Source organism: Larimichthys crocea, chromosome X, assembly GCF_000972845.2.
Source record: "Larimichthys crocea isolate SSNF chromosome X, L_crocea_2.0, whole genome shotgun sequence".
NCBI lineage: Eukaryota > Metazoa > Chordata > Actinopteri > Sciaenidae > Larimichthys > Larimichthys crocea.
The window spans coordinates 31,709,626-31,733,530 of NC_040020.1; the positions used below are offsets into that span (position 1 = coordinate 31,709,626).

The following is a 23,905-nucleotide window of genomic DNA, read 5'->3' on the forward strand; positions in this document are numbered from 1 at the left end:
ACATCCGTCCAATCCCTCTCGTTGTAATACTGATAGGCAGCCAGCTGAACCAATCACAAATCGCTGTCTCCTACGTCTGGACCAATCATACGACGCATTGCCTTAAATGGGCGAGGACATTGAGAAAGCGACAGGCTCGTCCAGCAGCCATTGATGCTCTCTATTTCCAAGAGGACAGACAGGTTATTTCTTCCATATCTGCTGTTTTCTGCGGACTGAAGCCATGGTGTCTCACTCTCTCGCTCTGCCGATGATCTGCTTCACCACGTTATGGGCGCTGGTGGGGGTCGTGGCTCCGTTTTTAGTGCCCAAAGGACCCAACCGGGGGTAGGTGGTCTAGCTGCCGTTAATTGACAGCAATTAAGGGCCTTTATTTAGCGTTGCATTACATTTTATACACTACGATTCTAATTCAGGTTATTAGTCTGTTAATTATTGTTCAAAGTCAACGTTTGCTGCATAGTATCTGGATTAAATACATGAGCGCGCTGCTGCTCATGGGATGGAGGCCCTGCGCGTCACCGTGCGTCCATCCCAACATCCCTTCCTACCTCCCATCCATCCACCCATACCTCCATCCCAACAGGGCAGTAAGGTTAAAGGGTCGATCCAATAACATATAAGACTGAAAAGATAATGTTGATTATGTGAGGATAGTATTTATTTATTTTTGTCCCAGTTGTGAGTCTTGTAGAGCAGTGATGCTGGAGCCATCACAGTGGTTCATAGTTGACCCTGACCATACAAAATAAGAGCAGTGTAGTTTATTATCTAATCAAAGATGCTTTAACAGTGGTCAAGTAAATCAACTGTAATAATAATGGTAGATGTCTTAACCTGTAAGTGTTTCTGCTTTGATGGAAACTTACTCCACTTCATTTGTTGTACAGTTCAGTCTATATTTACCATGATGGTATCTGAAAACAGGTTGTAAGAAAGGAGCGGGTGGATTTTATATTATTTTACTGATAAATAGTTATGTTTATTTGTTTGTTTATTATAATTCAAAGAACTGTTTGTAGATAAAAGAGACAGAAATATCAGTTTTTAACCTAATGTAGCTCAGAAAATACCAAAAAATCATCATACCTCACATCTATAGTGTCTGTATTATGAGCTTATAAGAGTTGGTGCATTGCTACTTTAAATACGCTGTGAGACATGTAGTAGGGGTACTGCAGAAATGATCATGGCACTGTTTATTAAAGTTTAAAGTAAACATCCCACTAATTCTTTGTAAATGTCTTATTGACCGATACTGGATTCTTTTGGGTCGATGTTGATATTAGGGAGTTAAAAAAAAAGCACTTTTTTTTTACAGTGATCCCACAAACATGGTTATCAAACACTTGATGACAAAGATGCGTAATGAAGCCAAGATACAATAACAATGTCACAATCAGTACACTGAAACAGTAATTACTATACATTAGAAAAACACAAATAAAACACAATTAATAGCTCTAATTACCTCTTTTTCTGTATTTTGTTGTGTAAAATTGAAGTTTTCATATTGGTGCATGTTGGAAGATATACACTAATACAGATATATCTGTTATAGGCCAATGTTTACCTATAAAGTTTCATGTCGAGCTTGTATCTCACTGTGAAAATATTGTTATTGTCACATGGAGATACGATTAACATTACGGTAATATTGAACTATGTATATGAGTGCATGGACAGAGCTGCATAACTCCTTCTCTGTTTTTCTCTTGACAGTGTGATTGTCACCAGTCTCATCCTCACAGCGGTCTGCTGCTACTTGTTGTAAGTACAAACTCTCCTCCTCTTCTTCATGTTGATGTGACCTGCTGCTCTGATTACACCCGCTTAATGAAACTTTAAAAACGTTGCAAAGATTTTAGTGCTTTCGAATGAAACGGCTTCTGGTGAGGCTGTACGTACAAACTCTGCTTCAGTCGATTTTTTTTTAAGTGTTATGATTTTTATGTGTTATGATAGAAATGAGAAGGAGAGCTCAATAACAAGTCAAAAGGCTTTAAAAACAAACAAACATTGAAATTAGTGCTAAACAACTAATCAACATGAGTCGGAGACCTCAGAAAACAATTGTAATGGGATTTTGCAAGAGAACATGCTGCTGAGAGAGCGTGCTGCCAACTACTAAGTAACAAGAGACATGAAGAAGAATCATCACATTATTTTTTTATATGTGGCCAATATCAGATTGCGGTGTGAACTTGTCACGGTCCTGAGCTGACCCGCATGCAGATAAAGAACAATAACAGAGAAGTAGTGAAGTAAACATGGAGGCCACTGACGTCAGTGTTTATGGTTTTATGTATAAGTTGCAGTGGAAGCTGAAGAATCCATGAGCAGATGATAACAAAGGGAAAGAGAGACTTTTTTTTAAAATATGGCTTTTTGTAGAGAAATGGCTGCTACTTCTGTACTGAAGTGTGTGTGTGGATGGCGATCAAGAAAATCTGATTTGCAGTGTGAATGTAGCCTACATTGAAACAAGATATTCTTCAGAGGTTTACTGAGGCTGCAACAGCAAAGCTGGAGGCCAGGTCTGAGTATCAGACTTAAAAACCAGCAGCTCTACTGCTCCTTCTCAAACAACCTGCAAGAATAAGAAACAGATCTGGACAGATGCAAGATAAATCATAGACTAAAGGAGCACCAGAGGATACAAAGTGAATTTCGATTATTGTGAGATGAAAAGGGTCTACATCAGCAGCAGTTTCGAAATAGGAGGAATTATCCTAAAACAACCGAGAAAAATATCTACATTCATGACTTATATTTGGAGCTTGACTGTGTACAAGAGCTGATGAGGAAAGCGAGTGCTTGGAGGTGTAGGCTGTGTGTGCAGGATTATCCTTTCCACCTCTAGATGGAGCCACAGCTCCTTCAAAGAGTGATTCTCCCCTCACTAATAAAATAAAATCACAGACAAAAGAAGATTCTCAAACTTTGAAAGTCAGTGCTGTTTTATCTTTAGTTTGAAAATGATGTACCTGGGTGAGCTGGAGGAAACAGAAGTATGAAGATGTTGATGGACGAATTGATCTTTTTGTAGAATATGTATAATTTTAAGGATTACTTAAAACAGGAGAACTCAGAAATATTGATCTTATGTTAAATATTAAAGAGCATGTTCTTATGTAACATACAGTAGGACTTATAACCTATACATAGTATACATTCAGTTCATAGCTCTGTGTTGTGTATAAGCTCTTCATGTTATGTTGTTAAATATTTTGAATATACCAATAAAACATAGTAAACTAGGCCTAGAACAAGTTGCGTTGACATTATTTATCATATATACAATACTCATAGAGAGTGTTGTAATGTTCTTGAGCTTTAGGTCCAATATTTTGCAACTTGGGTCTATATTGTATATATTAGAGATTAAAGATTAGAGTCTTTATTGTCATTGCACGGTAGTACAGAATACGAAATTGGAGCACAGCTCTCCTGTCAGTGCAAAAGATCAGATAAATAATAAATAACTAAACAAAACATGCACTTTTCAAACAAAAAAAGAAAACTATATACAAATTACAACGTAAGGGACTATAGACAGGACTGTACACAGAGACATAAAGTTATAAGTGATTGTGAACACTGTACATATATATTGCGTATAACATTATTGCACTTCTGAGAAAGAAAGGTAAACTTTGACTATAAGACTGTAAGCTGTATCTCTTCACATTTTGGTAAAAACAAATATTGAAAAAAGACTTGTTAGTCTTAGTCTTCACGCCCACCACGTGTACTCCTCAAACAAGTTTCATTCCAGAAATCTTCCAGAGAATAATTGTATATACAGACAAAATATATATTTAAAAAAAAACAAGAAAATGCCAATGCCAGTGCTTAAATCAAGGAGGTCAAACCCACAGTGTAGCAATCTTTTTGTATGTAGCAGTAGCACGCAGTGTGATGGTCCAATCACGTGATGCTAACATGTCAGCTGCTACCAGCCTAACCCTTGAATCAAATTTCTAAAATGATCTGTATCAAACAACTAATGGGAATGGAAATGGGTCATGGGGAAAAAATTGTGAACATGCACAGAGTATCGACCTTTCAAATCAGAAGCACATACATCGATAAATACCTCAAGGAGAAGTATCACAAAGATGTCACATGACCATCTCAGGACTCACACGCACACACACACACACACACACACACACACACACACACACACACACACGTCATTCTTCCTCAGGATTTAAAAACAGAGCTGCAGACTCTGTTTAACAGCGATATGTCTTTGTAAAACAAAATAACACCAAAAAAAGGCAGTAAAACCACTGGTATTCTGACTTAACCGCTTATCATAGTCTCAGACTCGATCCTTCCATACAAATGCACTATTAAGGGTTTGGCCAGCAGACGTCGCCATTTTTGACAGTATCTGATGCTCTGACAGAGAACAGAGAACCATTTTCGACACAGTTGCTTCCGAGTGATTCAGTATTTAAGAACGCTTCGTCTTCCACATCGTCAGAAAAAACAGGTAGAGGCACCTACGGTCAACAGAGTAGCTTTTATCATGAGTAACGCCACTGAACATGAATAAACTTTGCCTGAAAATCACATGGCACAGATGATCAAAGGGTCCTCTGTAGATTCGCCCTAGCTGTAGTAGATGGCCAACAATCTGCCTGACTTAAAGTCTGGTCAAGAGAGAAGAAGTACACAGTCATCTTGTCATTAATTCAGTTGTGTAAAGATTATAATAGCATTGTGTTCACAACTGTTAACTCTGGAAACTCCTCCACAAACTGATTCATTTTAAGTGTTTGCGTGATGTTTCACTGCGTGTTGATTTCTAGGTCATTAGGAAAACATCTGCATCCAGGACAGCCTGCAGGTTGAACTCATTAGTATCTGTGCACGGCAGCAGACAATCATGTCGAATTAACACGAAGATAAAATAATGTTTACATGCATTCAGACCTCCTGATAAGAGAGAGTTGGTTAAAGCTGGACTTTTGTGTCCTTGGCCTTTTTGGACTTGTTGCACAGCTGTTTCCTGCTGTTTGCTTTTGCTTGCTATCTTTACAGTAACCTTCCCGATTACAGTAATAGGATCTATTGGTGTATGGCCCAAAAAGTACAGCGAAGTTCCACAAGCCAAACAATTCTCAGAAGAGATAAAATTATATATGCCTGTACTGATGAGCTCTCTTTTTTCTCTCTCTCTCTCTCTTTACTCAGCTGGTTGATAGCCATTCTGGCCCAAACCAACCCGCTGTTCGGCCCTCAGCTGAAGAATGAAACTATATGGTATCTGCGCTACTTCTGGGAGTAAACAAGGTATGTTTGTTAGGAGAAGGAGGTTCAACCTGTGATGTAAATCTAAACATTGGTTTACGTCCAGACATTATCACTATTTGTCTGGGTCCACTATAAACTATTAGAGACAGCTGCTAAAAGTCTGTAATACTGTAAATGGATGTTTCTACAACTACAGACATTACACAGACCAGTCCCACCAGAGAACATTTGGATTTATGTTGAAACAACAGTGTTGTTACATGTGTTAACATAAAAACCTTTAGTAAATAATGTAATTAATACAGTTTATGAAGCACTTTATGGGTTATTTTATTCATGTTTACTGTGGTCTCAATGTTGAGATTTGTCAAAGTAGCTGTTTTAATTCTAATGTGATATTATTTCAAATGAAATAGTTTCATATACACCACCGTTTATAAGGCTGGGGTCACCTGTTGTATTAATATTTTTATTCTTTTCTCCAATTAAAACTATTTTTAACAGACAAAGCAGTATAATTCAGTCACCAGGTGTATTATTTACATTTAAATTCATGTTGGCCCCAAAACAAGAATAATTCAACAAATAAAACTTTAATTTAGTGAGTGTTCACACAGTGTTGTTTGAAATGGGAGAGTACTGTATTGTACAGTACCATTTTCCCAAATATCCTTCGCTTGTTATAGGAATCATTAGGGATGTAACGATACACTCAACTCACGACTCGATTCGGTTCACGATTTTTTGTTCACGATACGATTTTTTTTGATCAAAATGAGCTACAGACAAATTATGACCAATTAAAATTATCTTTTTATTTGTAGGAAAAAATCTTTAGGTGTTTTTCTTACAGAACTTTTAAAAAGTTCTCTTATAAAAAGTGCAACTTACATGGTCACCTTAAACAACAAAATACATGAAAAATATCTCCTTTCTTTAGAAACAATCTCACAAGTAAACTGGTGTTAACTGCTGTAATGTGCAGTTTTCACTGGTGGCTGATATGCTGCTGCATGTTGCTTGTGTTGCCGATGTATGTTCACAGTCTCTTGCAATATTTACATGCTGTTTTGGTTTTGTCTGTCCATTTCTCACCGGTTGTATTTGTGTATATAGGGAATCCAAAATGCGCCACACAGGTGATTTAAAACTGCTCAGTGCATCCTCTATTTCAAAGCTATTTTCTACCGTCGCCATCTCTTCCCTCGTTCTTTGCTCCATACCTACATAGTGACGTAAGTCACGTGACTTGACGTCTGACATAGAACAAATGAATCACCATCCCGTGACTTTTCTTAAGATAACGTAACCTTTAAATTTCTAATTTAAGAAAAGAAGAAAAAGAACATATCCTACTTCTCTCGCATTCGCGAAGAATCGCAATTAATTTTTTCTGTCAACTGGTGCGAGTCGTTACACATTTGTACCGATTTTTAATCGTGTCACGATGCATCGTTACATCCCTAGGAGTCATTGAAACATGAACCTGTGTTTTATTTCAATCTACACAGATTTTGATCCTAAGGTTGCAGTTTCTTGCGAATGACTGACTAATGATTCCTTCAATTCTTGTTTAACTGTTCAGGAGCATCTTTGTCTCTTTCTGCCCTTTTAGTTGAACCATTGTACAGTGGTTTGTTCTCCAGAACATTATTTTTAAAAACCTTCAAACAAAATAACATTGATTTGTAAAGAGGTTTCTAAAGCTTGAAAGACCATTGAAAAATACAGAGTAGTCCTCTCAGCCGTCTGAATGAGTACTGAATACAGCTTTTGTGGCAAGTGACCCCAAAACTCCTGAATGGTAGTGTTAAGGTTTTTTCACACCACATTAGAAAAATCTTTTTGTTGTTGTTTACTCATCATTTCTATGATTTTTATTTTTTAAATCTAAGTGCGCCTGTCCCCGACTACTGTGACACTGAACGAAATGCCATAGTGTTTCTAAAAACCAAAAAATTCTAGTTTCTATGGAAACAGAAGTTAGCAAGTGAGCACATGGATGACAGGTTGGGCCACCCACTCAAGGTGACCCTCAAATCCAGAAAAACAAGGTCAAGATCATCTTTTCAGCTGAAGTATTTATTGTGCAGAGCCTAGTCGTTGTATTTTTTGAACTAAATTTTATTTTTTTTATTACTGTTCAATTCATTTGTATTTAGATCATAGGTCAAAGCTATTGTGGTAGACCTTGCTAGCTGCCATTTTTCTATGAGCAGCAGCTTTAGGTACAAACACTTAATGTTGCATTAGATATAAATACAATGACAATTATAGAGAAATAAAAATTAAACATGCAGATTCAGATCTTAACAACTAGTTTTTATGCAATATTGTGTACCTGATTATATTTATGTAACAGTCACTGCAGCATCTCAGATTTTTACCTGCACCCACACACTGCTCCAAAACAAAACCAAATTTTTCAAAATGACCACTGCTGAGTTGAAGTTTGTGTAAAAGCAGAACAGAAATGAGTTTGACTCAGAATAAATATCCACAAGCCGGGTCATTTCGCATGTTTATTGTGAAAAATTACAAGTTACAACACTCATCCACTCTCTCGCTGACTAATGAACTCCAACTGGCCAAGACGTCATCAATAAAAGTCAAGGAGCATCTCAGAAACAGAAACATTTTAGCTACATCAACATTTAAGAATTAAAAAATATTATATATAATAGAACATTGCGCTATATCAAAATACACATTTCCATATGTTTTTTCTTATTATGGCTCTTAAAAGTCTCTAAATGTATGCTGACAAATTTAGTCATACTAAACAAAAATAAATGCCTACAAATAACCTACACTAGAAAACTGAATATATAATTCAGAACCAGCCCTGAATTAAGAAACCATAGATAAACTCTAAAGTGTGTATGTGTCTTCAGTTATATATCCAGAAAGAATATCCGATCTGTTTCACTCCGAGTTAACGAAGACCAAATAGTGAGAAGAGACACGGAGAGATTGGAAAGAAAATGAGAACATTATACTTTTGTATATTTTCTCTTTTGTTGGCTCCTTTGTGCCAACAGTTTCTGATCCTTCGGGCTGTGTACTGTACTTGCATGTTTGCAAATCAAAAACCACTTCATCTTTCTCTCACAGAGCACAGTGGGGGATGAAAATCCCTGCCACTAAACTGCCTACAGTGACAGAAGTGGCATTCAGGCATGAATATTTATCAACTGCATGAAAAAAATGAGCTTGGTGAAATGCACACAAAAAAAAAAAAATGGCACTTTGATGATATTTCAAAGGCATTTTTTGCTCGGAGCCACTCGCTTTTGGACTTTGTAGTATTCTAAATTATTGAGATTTTTTGGCATCTTGCTTTGACCCTTGCTGATTTTAGGTAATGTTCATGATTGAAGAAAGTTAAGATAATTCTACTTTGCTGAAATATGTTTTTCTTTCTGTTCCAGGACTTTGCGATGCCTCTCATCATTCCTATCCTGTGGTTGGCTGGACTTTATTTCAACATAACCATTAAACATGCCCACACACACACACACACACACACACACAATTTGCAGAATTTATGAGACAGCAACTGAAAAGTCAGCGTCAGTTTTCTTTGGAAATATTTACAATTTTGTACAGTACATGGAGTTTAAGATTTAGAGTTCAATAAGACTTGTTGTGGGTTTTAATACAAGGAGAATACACTTCACAGTTCATCTTGTGACCCCAGTACACCACGCAAAGTTTGAAGCTGTGACTTATTTAATGGCAGGACGTGTTTGTTTAGTGTGTTACTGATGAGAATGATTTCCAGTGAAACCCTAACATGATTTCCTAGGAGTAGATATTAATCTCTGAAATGTGCAATCCTTGAGCTACTTTAGTTTGTGTTTGTTTACATTTTTGGTTTTGCCATCAGGGAACATGAATTTCTCAGTGTTTGTATTTATTTGGCCTGCGGGCACTGATGTAAGCTCGTTGTAATTACCTCAGTGTCCACATGGCCTTGTTATATAACTGTTATTATCTGTGATGTAATGGTGTGTGTGTGTGTGCGCGTGTGTGAGTTGAGTGTGTGTGTATGTGTGTGTGTGAAGAGTTCATTACTGTAAGTGCTTGGACTGCGGCCATGAGAATCTCCCAGAACCGTAAAAAAAAAAAAAGTGAAGAGCGATTCCCTCCTACTTTAGACCACTTCAGCATGAAATTCCCTCCCACATTCCCCTCGTGCTCCACACCGCGGAGGTCCTCGTTGCCATGGTGATCTCATCGCCCAATTCAGTCCCTCTCCACTCGACCCCTTTTGATGAAATCCTGCCCATTCTCGCCTGCTTGTGCACAGATGTGCTGTAGGTTGTACTGTAGGGATATGTTTTTTTGGATTGAAGCTGCTGGTCGACGCTGATAGAGTTTAACATTTCATTCGGCAGCAAATGCCTTTTGAAACATTTTTCTTTCGATTCAGCCGTCAGGCAGTTACACCCATTCAAACTTCAGCTAATTATTCTTTCCAGGTTAGGGGCTGTTTAAGGCAGAGTGATGCCTCGCTTCTTTTCAGCTGCAGATGAAAAAAAAAAAATACATTTAACAAAAGAAAGTGTCATTTCATTGCACATTTTCAGTAGCTGCAATCTGTTAGAAATTCCATAAAGAACCGTATCAGTGATGGATGCCTCTGACTGGCTGACGTTGGATGTTAAATCACTGGCAAACAGTATGTCAGATCACAGTGCTGCAAACCCTAGTTTGTAGTTTGTTGAATCGTTACCTGCAGTTAGAAAACAAAGAATAGACAATTTCTCTAATTTACTGTAGTTGCAGGAGTTGCAGGAAAAATTCAAATCCCAAATACTGTAAATTAATTCTCATAAGAGCAAGACTATTATAATCATTGTAATTAATCATAAACATGTGCTGAATGTACTGTGCTTTAGTTAGCATGCGTTCACACTACAACCAAGTGAAAAAAAAAAAAAAACAGAAGTCAAAAGGTCAGGGTTATTTTTTGGACTGCGGTCGTCTCGTGTCAGCCCACAACAGTCCGCTGCAGCAGATCAACCACTGAGAACCAATCAGACGCCAGCATTTCTTCCCTGGCATCGATATACAGTTGTCCATGCAGCTTTAGCCAGCTCAAATCGGTCAGTGGGCAGAGAGACAGTATGGTCATGTGCTTCATAACAGTGGTTTTCAAAGTCATACACGTGTCTTTGTAAGAGCTCGTTCTTCTTCTCCAGCAGCTTGTTCTTCTTTTTTAGCATTTGGTTTGAATACGATGCAGGTGTGACACGTGCCTCCTCCTTCTGATGCTTTAACAGTCTGAGCTGCCAGCCACTACCACAACTACATCTCTCCCTTCCACACTCCCTACTTCCACCCCTAAGAACCCTTCCTTCCTCCCTTCATTCTTCCTCAACACTGTCCCTCCCCCGTCCTCTTCTCTAAAACCACTTTGCTTCAGCCAAAAAGAATCAAAATCAATATACAGCTACTTTTTAGAAAGACCAAATTGCGTTGTATCTTTTCCTCCAGCCCTCTTTGGTGGTTGTGGTGGTGGCACGCATCTAAAAGCCAACACGGAGCAGTGTGATGTACAGTGGGTTACACAAGCAACACATCAAACGAGAGTGCAATCACACCTGATCGCACCCAACAAAGTAAAACTTTCCTTGCCAGAATGCTGGAGTTTTTGTCACCTGTCAACCTGCCAAGTTAGAGATGTTGTTGCTGGTGGAGAGTCAAAACAAATCTGACACCTCCTGTAACTTTAGCTCAGTGGTGTGTTTAGGTCTCTTGTTTTTCATGCCAGTTGAGAGCACACGAAGAAAAAAGCTGAATATGAGCATGAGTCCAGACTGCGGTTTGCTCTCACTTCATTTTCGTCTGTCAGGCTTTCCAACCATTAACTGCGGGCTATCACATGTACCCATAAATCCTTGTGTTTTGGGGTTGTTTTCGTCATTGGTTTGGATCACATTCCCGATCCCACTCATAATGCTACAGTGAGCTTTGTAAAAGGACAGAGTCACATTTTCAGCGTGTCAGTGAATCACCGGACAACAATTGGCATTGTTCTCACGCGGCCGAACAAACTGAACTAAAGTAGTGAACGTGTCACACTTTAGATAAACCCCTCCAGACATGCTGGCTGTGAACTGGCTCTAAACATTGTTGGATTTCTTGTCCTTCCTCTGCCGAATCTGTTCAGTTCCTCTGATAACTGGCTGCTGTCTTTCTGTTAAATATTCCTGGCAACATAGATGGAAATAGAGATGGATTTTTTTTTTTTTACTGTGTGAAGAGTCACCATGGTTACAAAAATCTACTAAATCACAGATCTGATTGTTGGTTGAGATGGGATCCTATATGTGACCTTGTATTAGTGTGAATTAAACGCTTCAATGTGAGTGACGTTGTATGTGATACACCCAATAAAAGAATATATGTCTAATATAATCCTGCTGCTCTGTTTTAATGTTAACATTCCCCCCGAACAGGCTAGAAACACGAGGAGACGCACACACCTAAATGAACTAGATTTATCTGTGTGACTCAGCACTTCACCAAATACCTTAAATTGACCCCGGTACAAACATCTTATCTCACAAGGATATAATAACACATGTACTCAAACGCATCACTGCAAAAGAAGAAAATAAATATGATGTACGTCCGACCTTCCTGTTGCACACTTGTTGATGTTGTTTCACTGCCTGTGAGAGAGAGGAGCCCCCGGTGAAGGTCTGAGGCAGTTTGTTCAAGTTACCTTGGCAATCAAGGACAAGGTTCACTCTCACCCAGGATTCTCACAATGGCACTTTGAGGCATGTGTGCATGATTCACACATAACCATTTCAATCAAGAGCCTGCAACATGTTTCAACAAGGACCTCAAAATGCTGCAGAAGGAGCTACTTCAGATTTTTGAGCGCTCAAATACTCCTTGATAAAAAAACCAGGAATGATTTACAAGAAGTTATCCCCCTTCATATTTTGACGGGATACTCAAATGAGCCAGCATGTGAAGAACTAAAAGGTAACAAGCATTTTCTTTGCTTTTAAAGGATCAGTGTGTATTTAGTGGCATCTAGCGATGTAGTTGATTGCAGCGCCTCACTTCACCCTCTCCTCTCTAGCATGGAGAAACTATGGCGACCAAAAGTTTCAGCACCGAGCAGAACTCAAATTGGTGAACGAGGAAGAAATTAAAAACCATCTTGCGCCATGTTTTGACTTAAATACTATTTATCCTCACAGTAAGTACATTTTTTATGTTACTGACTTTATTTCTGTTAGCTGGTGAGTTAACCCTTCCTCCAGTGAGCTCATATTTTAAACATTCTTCCACTGAAGGACCAGTGTGTAGGATTTAGCACTCTCTAGCAGTGGCGTGTAGGCCGTGAAATGGGTGAAAAATGTGTTGAAAGTCCCTATCGAAAGGAAGGCATTTAGTTTGTCCATTCTAGGCTGCTGTAGAAATATGTTGGTTCAACATGGTGGAAGAGGACCTGCCGTGTCTGTAGATATAAAAGATTAATTCTAAAGTAACAAAGACATAATGATTCTTGTTTTCAGGTGATTATACACCTGAAAACATAGTTATATTATTTATTATATTCCATTCCATCTTAAATACAGCCCCCTGAATCTGACACACTGGACCTTTAATGAACTTCTAAGCATAGGATACCTGAAATGGAATATACAGCACAACAGGATCGTATTAAGTAGAATGACGGTCCTGGATCAAGGGTTTGCTAATCACATGAAAACAACTTTTATCTCATGAGGTCTAAACCTTAGCTGTTTCCTTAAAAATGCCTGTTTCATCAGTGTGGTAACTTAGATGACAGCCAACGATCCCTTAATTAGGTTCAGAATACAAAATAATGACACACAACATGTTGAATGATTGCGATTATTAATATTTACTGTTGCAGAAAATATGGCCGTGATGTGCCTTGCAGGCTCAGCACAAACTGTCGTGCTGGATTATGTTATATAAAATGTATTTGATTTTTTTTTATTACCTCCTATGAGGACGAGCATAATTCACAGCTGTAAATAAACAAATGGTGGAGCAGTGCTGCAGTCTCATTATGGATGCAGATTAATGAGTAAACAGCCCATAAAATCCCTATGACATTCTGAAAAAAAAAAAAAAAAAGCTGCATTGTTTTTGTGACTGCATGATTGTTAACACAACTGAGAAAGATCCCACTTACCAAAAATGGCACTGCATTCCTTTAGTATGATATATCCAAGCACTGGCCTACATATCAGTTTCAACAGATGAAAGCCAAATGAATCCACATTATTTAAGGTTACACACAAACAGCCTATAGGCCATATGGGCTGTAACTGACAGACACAGATAAACACAAACATCCCGCAGCTTATCCTCTCAAGGCTAATGTTCATAAAATGTGCTTTAATGCATTCACGCTCCATGACAACCTACTTCTCTTCAACGGGACATTAAGATTTAGCAATCCTTATGCAAACAGTTATATGAGTTGGCCTAAATAACACTCACTGTGCTATAGACGATAAGAGGGTCGTTTCATTTCATCACAAGGGAGCAGCTGAAAGCCTGCTGATGCATATTTTAATCCCTCTACATACACACAGAAACAACTTAAATATATACTGTGAAATAGAGCCTGAGGCTGTTATATCATATTTAAAAATAATAATATATTGGCCAATGTTATATATATATTTTTTCCATTAACAACAAATTGATAGATATGGAGGCCTTAAATTTGGATTTCAAAGGACTGAGTGTGAGTTTTTACAGTCGAACAGGTGAGTTTTATAAACAACAACAACACATCATGACAAATATTTTTTCATGTAGTCATAACAATGTATAATGTAATGTAGTTTTTAGAATAAATTCTGCATTTCTCATCTGCCAGTTTGAGTTTGGTGCAATGAACAATAAAAGTTATAACTGTTTTGCAAAGATGTTGATTTAACTGCATGAACATTATTGTAGTATTTTGTTAACTGAAAGGTGTTTCTGATATTTTGTCCACCCTATTCTCATCAACCAGAGTGTATTGTTCATTCAGAGTACAGTACGGAGCCTTACGAGGAGTTTGCAGATGTTAGAGTAGTTGCAGCGGCTGTTAAGTTGTAGTAAACCCGCTGTGGAGGCCGCTCACCGGGGTCTGCTCCATGTCGGTAAGGAGGTGAAGCGGTTCCAGCGGGTCTCTGCTCTGAAGAAGCCCGGGGGGCTGCTGGGGTCAGCGGGTTCACAGCCCCAGTTCTCCCGGTGTCCTTAAAGACGGGTCGTGTGACCCCGCCCCTCTGACAGCGCCGTGTCGTAGTTACAAACCATATCCGTTTTCACTGGCTTCAGTTTGCGTCAAGCTGCCAACAGAGAACCAGCACCACACCGGAAACACGACAGAGTGCTTTGTAAAGTAACTTTCAAAATAAAGGTATTATAGAACAACTGTGGCTCATTGTAAAACACAATTCAATTTTATCCAAACATGTGCCAAACATATGTGAGAGTGGGAGCAATGAAGCTTTAGCAGCTGGAGGCCTGTTGAGAATAAAAGCTGCACAGACCAACAAAGTAATATTTCATGTATGCTGGAAAATTGAAGGTGAATTGAAATCCTGCGACAACCTAAAAAGCTGATTTGGTGTTCCAACTCACAACACTGTGTTTTTGCATTCATATGATAACTACGCATTTGCTTTGTCGCCCATATGGATCAGGTTTTAATTTAAAAGATTAAGTTGTAGTAAGACCCTGACATATGGAGGACTGTAAATGGTAGATGTGTATAACTGACAATAGCGAGCTGGCTTCTTCTTAGCTGAAGACCTATAGTGTGCCTGACCTTCAGTGTGTGGCAGCAAGGCATGAATAGTCGGAGAATGAATGGAAAATGAATACTAAGGTAAATAAATAAATAAAGAAGCAAATGAAAACAGAAATCAAATGAATTTAATAAAACATCTCATTGATTAATATCAAACTGAAATGCTCTTGTAAGACTATTATTCAATTGACTGTAGTGTATCGTTAAAGTGGTGTAGATTGCAAGATTGTTAACTATTGCATTTTGTGTAGTTTGAGTCAGTTCATTTTAAAAAAAAATCACAATCTTGGTAACATTGTAGTAGTGTTGCAAGAGTTTCATGGTGTGGTGTGTACATAAGCATCACAGAACATATAGAGTTATCATTATTATTATTATTATCATTATCAGCATTATTATTGTTGTTGTTGTTGTTGTTGTTGTTGTTATAGCTGTTATTATTATAAACAGTTATATTGACCCTTAAAGGAATAAAGATTTGTTGAAAGAATCTTTTATTATAATTTCACAAATTATTATGTCCCTTATTTTTAATGACACTAATGTTAGAAGTCAGAAATGTAGATAAACAAATGTACCATCAATTGTATCATGATAAAGCCTAGTTATTGTTTGCTAGAAGTATGCAGTAGATCTGCTCTATTTTTAAAAAAAAATCTGTCCTGGTTTGGCTATACAGGAAAAAAAAAAAAAAGTTCAATCTCCAATTCAAATTTTGAACGGATTATTCAAATTTAGCCCCGCGACTTTTATTGTGAAAAGCCCAAAACAGAAGTGTGAGCCGCCGGTCTCTCCGCTTTGACAGTCGGTCTACGGGATTATTCGTGAACTCAAGTGCCCCCCAATCCGCCGATGAGAGCTTGAAACTGTTTTTACAGCTGACACACTTCCCATTTCGACCAGGTCAGTCGCTCACAACTCATTTGTCTACCTTTACGCACCGCTGTACCCCGAAACACGCAGCCATCCGCTGCGCGAACAACAACAACAAACAACACTGGGTCACAACAACAACAAAAGAAGCACGTACAACACATCCAACCGCGCAGATCCACGCCCTCTACCTCTCTCTCTCTCTCTGTCTTTATGATTGTGTCACCTCCGTCCAAAAACAAAAAGTGGTTTCAAACCCGCGGAGCCGGTGGAGAAAGTGTCCTCCTGTGTTTGTCTGAGCCCGGCGGACGACACCATGTCAAACACAGAGGGGGTCCGCTGTACACGCCTGTAAAACTTTATTAATAAAGGAATTAGCTTTAGGGGAGGGGTGTTGACTGCTTTTATTCTCCCACCCGCTCATCTCCTAAACGGTAGGCTTCTGCACCAATGGAGGGGAGGGAGACATGAGGAGGAGGAGGAGGAGGGGGAGGTGGAGGCGAGTGTGCTGGTGGTGGTGGTGGTGGAGGAGGAGGAGGAGGAGGTGGGGGGGAGTGTTTAGCAGTCCTACAACCATATTTTTTGTCCCGTTTATCCGCCATACAGGCCAGCTCGCTACTACTGTAAACTAACTTCCTGCATGTGGCTGTAGGTTCAGCGGGATTTCTTGTGGGGGCTAAGCGGCCGCTGCCTGTCTGTCCATGCGGGCTCTTCTCCTCTCTGTGGATGGTGCGTAATAATATCATCTGGAGAGGCCGAGGCCGACATTTTACCCCGGTCCGGAGGAGCCTTAACTCCGTGGGGACATCCGAGGACACGCGTTAAGGTAAAGCCCGTCTCTCACAAGCTTTTCCTGCCCCTATGGGCGAATAAACGCGCATTTCCATCAAGTTTAACCACTGGGAAGTTATTGACAAATATTTAGACTATGGAGAGAAAAGACTATGAAAGGTTTTAACGGTCTTCTATGATTAAAAAATGGCTACTTTCACACGGATTTACACACAGTAGCGTGCATGGCACAGAACTACACTTGACTTGGAATATTTTAAATGCACCGTATCCAAGGGGTTGATTGGAAATATCATACATTATTTATAAACATATGTGTCGTATTTCTATTTTAAAACTGCTGCTTAAATACATTTAAATTCCCTTTTCGTGGCACATTACACACGCGTTTGTATATATTACACATTTTTTTTGCGCGTATGGATAAGATAAAATGTCTCGCAGTGTGTTTTTTTTTGTTTTTTCCCCCCTTGCAAACTTTACAGTTTTATTGTAATAAATGTACATTTTATACCGAGTGTAACTTGCCTGGGCCTGTACAGTAACATTACCACCAGCAGCAGCACCTGCAGGTGGACAAACAGCAGCCAAACTTGTTCTGTGATTTATTCTTTGCGTCAACTTTAATATTTTACGAAAGTCCGAGGCAGTGTGGACAGAAACCCACTTTCTACCTGCATGTAGCTGGAGTTGTTAAACGCTGAAGCCATCCACATGCTCAGAAATCGGCCGTATTAACAATTAATATTGGACATCCGGTGGCACTGCCAGCTGCGCCCCATTTTTATTGTTGTCTTGCGCTGAAAGGATCCCTGTTGTCTCGGCTGGATACTCCGCGGCGCGTGGTGGCTGCTTTGCTTTGGTGAGAATTTCCTGCTTTATTTTGTACAAATGTAAACGCATGAAATGTGCAGTGTGAAATTAAAATAATAATAATAAAAGAAAGAACGTCTGGACGTGGAAGTGCGGCTCCTCGGCTCGCCGTGCCATGCGGGACACACTGCTGGCTGCCACCATGGCACCTTCTCTTCCCCCTGCTCTGGCTCTCTCGCTCTCTGTGTGCTGCTGTTGTTCTCTCCAGCTGTGCGGACACACAGCACCGTCATGCCCCAGTAGTTCTGTTGCACTGATCGGTTCGTCGGCAGATTATTAGAGGTTTTTTGGGGGGGAGAAAGGGACGCGCACCGGATGGACGGGGGAGCGAGCCGAGGCGAGGGGAGGCAGACGGGGCCACTTTGGCTCTCCATCGTTACGGGAAACGGAGCTCCAAGGACACGGAGAGGAGAGAAAGGGGGACGCATCCAGGTCGATTAGGGTGTTTGTTCATTGTATTCATCTGCTCTGATTCAGGTCTTTTATTTATTTTTTTTAATTAGAGGAGAAATTGAGGTTTCCCATGCGAGACGGAGCTTTGTCCGCCGCCCAGATTTTTGGAGCTTTAATTTGGCAAATTGGCCTCCCAGACAGATCAACAGCCAGACCGTCTCTCCCCCCCCCTCTCATCCTTGCTGTTTCGGGTACACTCTCCGCCGTCACAGCCTATTTATGGACTCCTGCCTAATTTACTTTTTTCTCAGCCCGGTTCTCGACTCTCCGTGCGTAACCTCCATCCATCCGTAACCGTCTCTCCACCTCTTATACTGGCGGAGGTTTTTTTTTTTTTTTTTTTTTTCTAAAGAGGCCTCCAGCTGCTAAAGGTTCATTGTCTGGTCAGACTGCTCATGCTCCAAATTTGCCTCATGGTCCACTGTCATGATGACTTGCTTCCACTCTCAGATATGTTTGGCACATGTTTGGATGAAAGGGATTGTGCGTTATAAACTGCTATAGTTATTCTATAATACCTTTTTATTTTTAAAACTACTGTATTTAAAAAAAAAACAAGTTTTAATTAAGTAGTGATGGAAACACTTGAAAGTACACAAATGTTATTAGAAACTACACACACACACACACATCAGAGTACAAATGATAAAGTATAATAACTGACTTTATACACCTTTTACTCCTTAGTGATACTGTTTGACAAGAATACCACAAACACATTGTAATACACTGTAAAAAAAAAATCTAGTTTATCAGCTCATTATCCTTGAATATGAATCTGCAACTTTTTTTTCATAAATTGTAAATAATTGTTTAACAGATTTTTCAAGTGCCATGCAGTTTCTTGTTTCAGATTCTTTATTGTAGGGATTTGCTGCTTTTCTTTGTCTTAGGTGACAGTAAACTGAATATACTTGAATTTTAGACTGTTAATTGAACAAAACAACTGATTTGAAGATGCCACTTTAGACCTAAAGGTCCAATGTGTAAGATTAATGGGGCTTTACTTAACTTAAATATGGCAGAAAGTGAATATAATATTCACAACTATGTTTTCATTAGTGTGCAATCACTGGAAAATAAGAGATGTCATGTTTTTGTTGAGCCTTTTATTGCGTCCACACACCCTCTTCCATAGAGTCCGCCATTTTAAACCTCCATGTTTCTACGGTAGACCAGAACTGACAAACCGACACTGGTTCTAGATCGGACCTTGTGCTTTTTTTTCAAACGTTCATAGCCATCGTAGTTTCTCCTTTACGTAAATGAAGGGGAGGGTGAGGCGAGGGGGCTGCAGCTACACCACTAGATTCCATTAAATCCTACACACTGGTCCTTAAAAAAAAATGACCCTTTTTATCACCAAAATAAATGACAGGTTCATAAATGATAAAGTGTTTAGTTGCTAGTTAGTCCTTAACTCTACATGTTTGGTCAGGTAAGTTATGGCACAATAGAAATGCATTTCAATACGCCGCCCTTTGTTATAAAGCAAGCTGTTGCAAGGATTTAGGTTCATTTTTATTAAATTTTTGCGTTGCTGCTCACACAGACTCACACATGACGAATACACTAATCCTAAACCCATTCATAAGTCTACGTATGACTGTAAATGACCAACATTGTTGTAGGGCTGAGAAGACCTCGACCTATATAACAAGTAAAAGTACCTTCTGTCAAACTGCACTATCCTGCCACACTGTAAATGTTTATATTGGTGTAGTTGTTATATGAACCACAGTTGTGTGGAGTTTTGTTTACAAAAGGCTAAATGGATCATTGGCTGAACCTAAAGCCAATGTTTATTATTATGAGTGGCTATTGATCCATGGTGGTTTGAGATGAAGTAATTGATGTTTGTTTCCCTTTTGCCATACCGTGAACTCTGCCTGTCAGCCATGCGTTTATGAGCACAGAGACCTTTGGACCAAGCATATGTTGAACCAACACACACACACAAAAAAAAAAAAAGATTGCAGGATTGTTATTGTGTGGAGGCACACCTTTCTCCTATATGAGCCAGAGTATAAACAAATATAAATAAGAATGTGTTTGGTGCATCGGTTTCAACATTTAAGTTTACCTTGTAAAAACAGCAAATATGTACTAGAAGAGCACTGTGGGTTAAAAAAAAGTGGTGCAGCATTGAGGGGAATTAGTTTGCATGTATGATATGTTTTTGTTTGCGCCAAGAGATTTATTGCATGTAGGATCTTTTTTTTCTTATTCTGCAAAGTAAGAAAAGAATTATTCATAATACACACCTGAACAAGCTGCACTGTTGATACAAGCAAACTACTGACATACAAAGTAAACAGATTTTATCTTCATGTAATCGCACAGTGCTTCTCTAATGTATTAACTTTCTCTGCTCTCCTGTTTAAACATTCTAATATGATGTGTATTCTTTCTATAGTTTTCTGGGGTTATTACATTCCTTTCACTAGTTTGTCTACTTCAAAAACACTGCATGTGTCTGATAAGTGTTTGTGTACACAGCATGTTGGTAGCTAGCTTGCCCTGTGTGCCAAATACCAGTTTTCCATGTGGCGTGCCAGGGCAGTGTCATAACCGCCCAGCCAATCCTCATTTCCTCATTCTTGTGTGCCTGAGGTCAATCCACAGAGAACGTATTATGGCATTGTTCTTGAGTCGCTGAACCCGGGTCAGTGTGAGCCGCTTTCTCCCCGGTTTTGTACAGGTACTGAACAGTAGGTCTGCATTGTTCCTTCATTGTGTGTGTATGTGTGTGTTAGTGTTGCTCGGTGTTTCATCATGTCCCCCGTCTGAAAGGAGCTCGGTCTGATCAGTAGTTTGCTCTCTCTAATGGAGAATTGGAGTTCTGGTTACACAAACATTAACTGATGCAGAGCAACTCCGCAGGCAGAAAAGATCTCATTGGTCGAGTTCAACCGTACTGGGTGGAGTCGAAGGAGCAGTTCTTTAGAGGGCGCGTCAGCTAGGTTACAAGATGAGGCTGGAAATATTCTGTATTTTATTTTCTGTCGAGAAATGACACACACACAAAAAAAAGATCTAAACCCAGGGAACGAGTGACCCTGCCGCCGCCTGCATGCTATATTTTATTTCTCACAGAGCTCTTTTGTTAATAATTAAAAACACATCACACTGTTCCCTCATTAATATGAACACACATGCTCCAGTTTATTTTGACTCACAAAAGCATGTGTTCCGTTTTTTTTTTTTAAAGCTTTAACATCTTCAGTGACAAACAGTAAGTAAGCAAGTCAGAAAATGTTGAGATATGGACAAACATATTGTTGGTTTTGGTCTTTTCATCGGGTTTGCTGACAAATAACACCAGATTAATTTTTTTAAGGGCTGGTTTGAATATTTTAAAGTGTGTTTGTATAAGTTACTGGCCAGTGTGCCTCCAAATGGCACACCTAAAAATAAAGACTACGCTATATTAGGAATAATTTCACTGCTTTAGCTTGCCATCGGACAGACTTTCTCTTTGGCTTTAAATGTAGCCATATTTCCATGCTTTGCACACTGTATTACACTGCAGATCAGCTGTTTGGGTCGGAAAAGTTCATGATCAGACTGAAATCAAACTTAGTATTTCTGAAGACTTCAAAGATGTGCTAGTGTTATTCACAGAGAGAGAGAGGGGGGTGGGGGTGTTTAGAAGAGGAGCCTGATAGCTGAAAGCTCTGGCTCACAATCTACTTTTAGAAACTATAGGAACCACAAGGAACCCAGCGTCCTGAGAGCGCAGTGTTCTAGAGGGGAAGTAAGGTACTATGAGCTCTTTTAGATATGATGGTGCCTGACCATAAAGAGCTTTGTATGTAAGGTGAAGAATTTTAAATTATATTCTCGATTTAACAGGTAGCCAATGCAAAAAAAGCCAAAATGGAAGAGATGTGATCTCTGATTCTGAATTAGCTGCAAAGTTCTAAAAAACGTATTGGAGCAGCCTGATAACAAAGAGTTACAATAGTCCAGCCTAGAAGTAACAAATGTGTGGACTAGTTTTTCTGCATCCGCTTGAGACACGATGCATCTGATTTTGGTGATGTTACGTAAGTGGAAGAATGCAGTCCTCGGAATTTGTTTTATGTGGACGTTAAAGGACAAATCCTGATCAAAAACAACTTTAAGATTCTTTACAGTGGAGCTGGAGGCCAGGGTGAACCCGTCTAAAGTAACTAAGTCTCTAGAAAGAGAGTTTCTGAGATGTTTGGGTCCAATTAGAAGAACGTCAGTTTTGTCTGAACTTAACATCAGAAAATTGTAGGTCATCCAACTTTTTATATCCTTAAGGCATGTTTGGGGTTTAGTTAACTGATTGATTTCATCACGCTTGATCAATAAATATAATTGGGTGTCGTCAGCAAAACAATAAAAATTAATGGAGTGATTCCTAATAATGTTCCCTAAAAGAAGCATATATAAACTGAATAGAAGTGGTCCTAGTACAGAACCTTGTGGGACTCCGTGACAAACTTTGGTGTGCATGGAGGATTCATCATTGACGTGAACAAACTGAGATCGATCTAGGAAATATGACTTAAACCAGCTTAGGGCAGTTCCAATTTGATGCCAATTTGATGTTCCAGTCTCTGTAAAAGAATTTGATGGTCAATGGTGTCAAATGCGGAACTAAGATCGAACAGGACAAGTACAGAGATGAGTCCTTTGTGTGATGCCATTAAGAGGTCATTTGTAACTTTGACTAATGCGGTCAGCTTTCTCAAGTATCTCAGAGAGAAAGGGAAGGTTTGATATCGGTCTGTAATTGGCTAAAACCTCTGGATCTAGAGTGGGCTTTTTAAGGAGAGGTTAAATTACAGTGCCAATGAAAAAGCACATTTGACAGCAAGGTGAAAATATTCTTAATATAGCTCACGCCTAACCAGACATGGACACATTTTGAGGTGGTGCTGTCTGCAACAGTGCTTAGCTCTGCTTCTGTGTCAGGATCTCTGTCTCTTTAAAACGGTGTAGCAAAAGAAGGCCAAATATGAATGTGACCATTTCTCTTTTTTTCTTGTTCATTCACAAAAACGGCCAGTCGAGATGCAAACTGCTGCTTTCGACTAGTCACTCAGCTAACCAAGCTGGCTTGGCACATTTTGCAATGAGCTGGAGGGTTGCTGATGTTGCTGATGTTTAGCCTTCTCTCCTGTCACTGACTCTCGTTGTGGTTTAACTTAAACAGTGAGATAATTTCTGCCTCTGAGAAACGGTTGACTTAGACACTAACAAGTTTTCATCTTATCTTTCTAAACTCATTTGTTTCCGGCTCACTAACTGTTTCTTCATTTCCTCCTGTACAGGTTGTGTAATTTCACAACAAAATAGCATTAGTGTTGGGCTATAATGCAGCCTGTGAGAGCAACAGCACATCGTGCCGAAATGGCAAATGCGAGTTGGTACTTATCCACACATTCATCTACAAAATGTTCCATGAATGCTTTGCTACTCTACACCAGTCAAATCCAACCTTTATCTGGCACATAAAAGCTCCTCCGTTTGCTATTTTAAATGCTGATTGTTGGCAGGTCTTTCTCAGGAAATGATTTGTCCTACATTTCTGGCAGCAGCATGTTTTTTTTCATGTTGAATAAATAGATGTATTATTAGAAAAACTAGCCAGAAAATGTAAGAAACAATGGCTGGATAGACGAACAGCGAGCTCCATCCTCATTTATGTTTAACTTCATAAACACAGAATACGAGAGAAGAAAAAAAAAAACCATTGCAGTAAACAAACAAAACACAACTGAATTTCACAGATTGCTTTATCGTATCAAAAGACACCGTTCAGCTCGGAGAATGTCCACATCATACTCTAGATTCTACACA

The 23,905-nt window shown here is 39.2% G+C and overlaps 3 protein-coding genes across 13 annotated transcripts in view; 2 read left to right on the forward strand and 1 right to left on the reverse strand.

The window, feature by feature from the left end:
- LOC104939516 (B-cell receptor CD22) overlaps nt 1-23,905 on the reverse strand; it is a 509,789-nt gene that overhangs the window by 117,483 nt on the left and 368,401 nt on the right. The gene's annotated exons all lie outside the window — the stretch shown is intronic.
- atpv0e2 (ATPase H+ transporting V0 subunit e2) lies at nt 120-10,200 on the forward strand. The gene is made up of 4 exons (XM_010744695.3): nt 120-327; nt 1,723-1,770; nt 5,209-5,307; nt 8,700-10,200. The coding sequence occupies exons 1-3, from the start codon at nt 224-226 to the stop codon at nt 5,300-5,302; spliced, it is 246 nt and encodes an 81-aa protein (XP_010742997.1). The 5' UTR covers nt 120-223; the 3' UTR covers nt 5,303-5,307; nt 8,700-10,200.
- LOC104930030 (CREB3 regulatory factor-like) overlaps nt 15,628-23,905 on the forward strand; it is a 30,767-nt gene continuing 22,489 nt past the window's right edge. Inside the window, exons 1-2 of one of the 4 annotated variants that reach the window (XM_027283239.1) lie at nt 15,628-15,982; nt 16,605-16,778. The gene's annotated coding sequence lies outside the window, so the exon portion shown is untranslated. Of the gene's footprint in view, nt 15,983-16,187; nt 16,387-16,507; nt 16,779-17,385; nt 17,607-23,905 lie in introns of those variants that run through there. The other 3 variants (XM_027283240.1, XM_027283242.1, XM_027283241.1) reach the window with 3 other exon arrangements.

What these genes read in the sequence shown, in the direction of transcription:
- atpv0e2 (XM_010744695.3), top strand. Translation starts at nt 224, where the DNA reads ATGGTGTCTCACTCTCTCGCTCTGCCGATGATCTGCTTCACCACGTTA. An exon ending in CCCAAAGGACCCAACCGGGG is followed by an intron (nt 328 to 1,722) that starts GTAGGTGGTCTA and finishes TTCTCTTGACAG; the next exon opens with TGTGATTGTCACCAGTCTCA. An exon ending in GCGGTCTGCTGCTACTTGTT is followed by an intron (nt 1,771 to 5,208) that starts GTAAGTACAAAC and finishes CTCTTTACTCAG; the next exon opens with CTGGTTGATAGCCATTCTGG.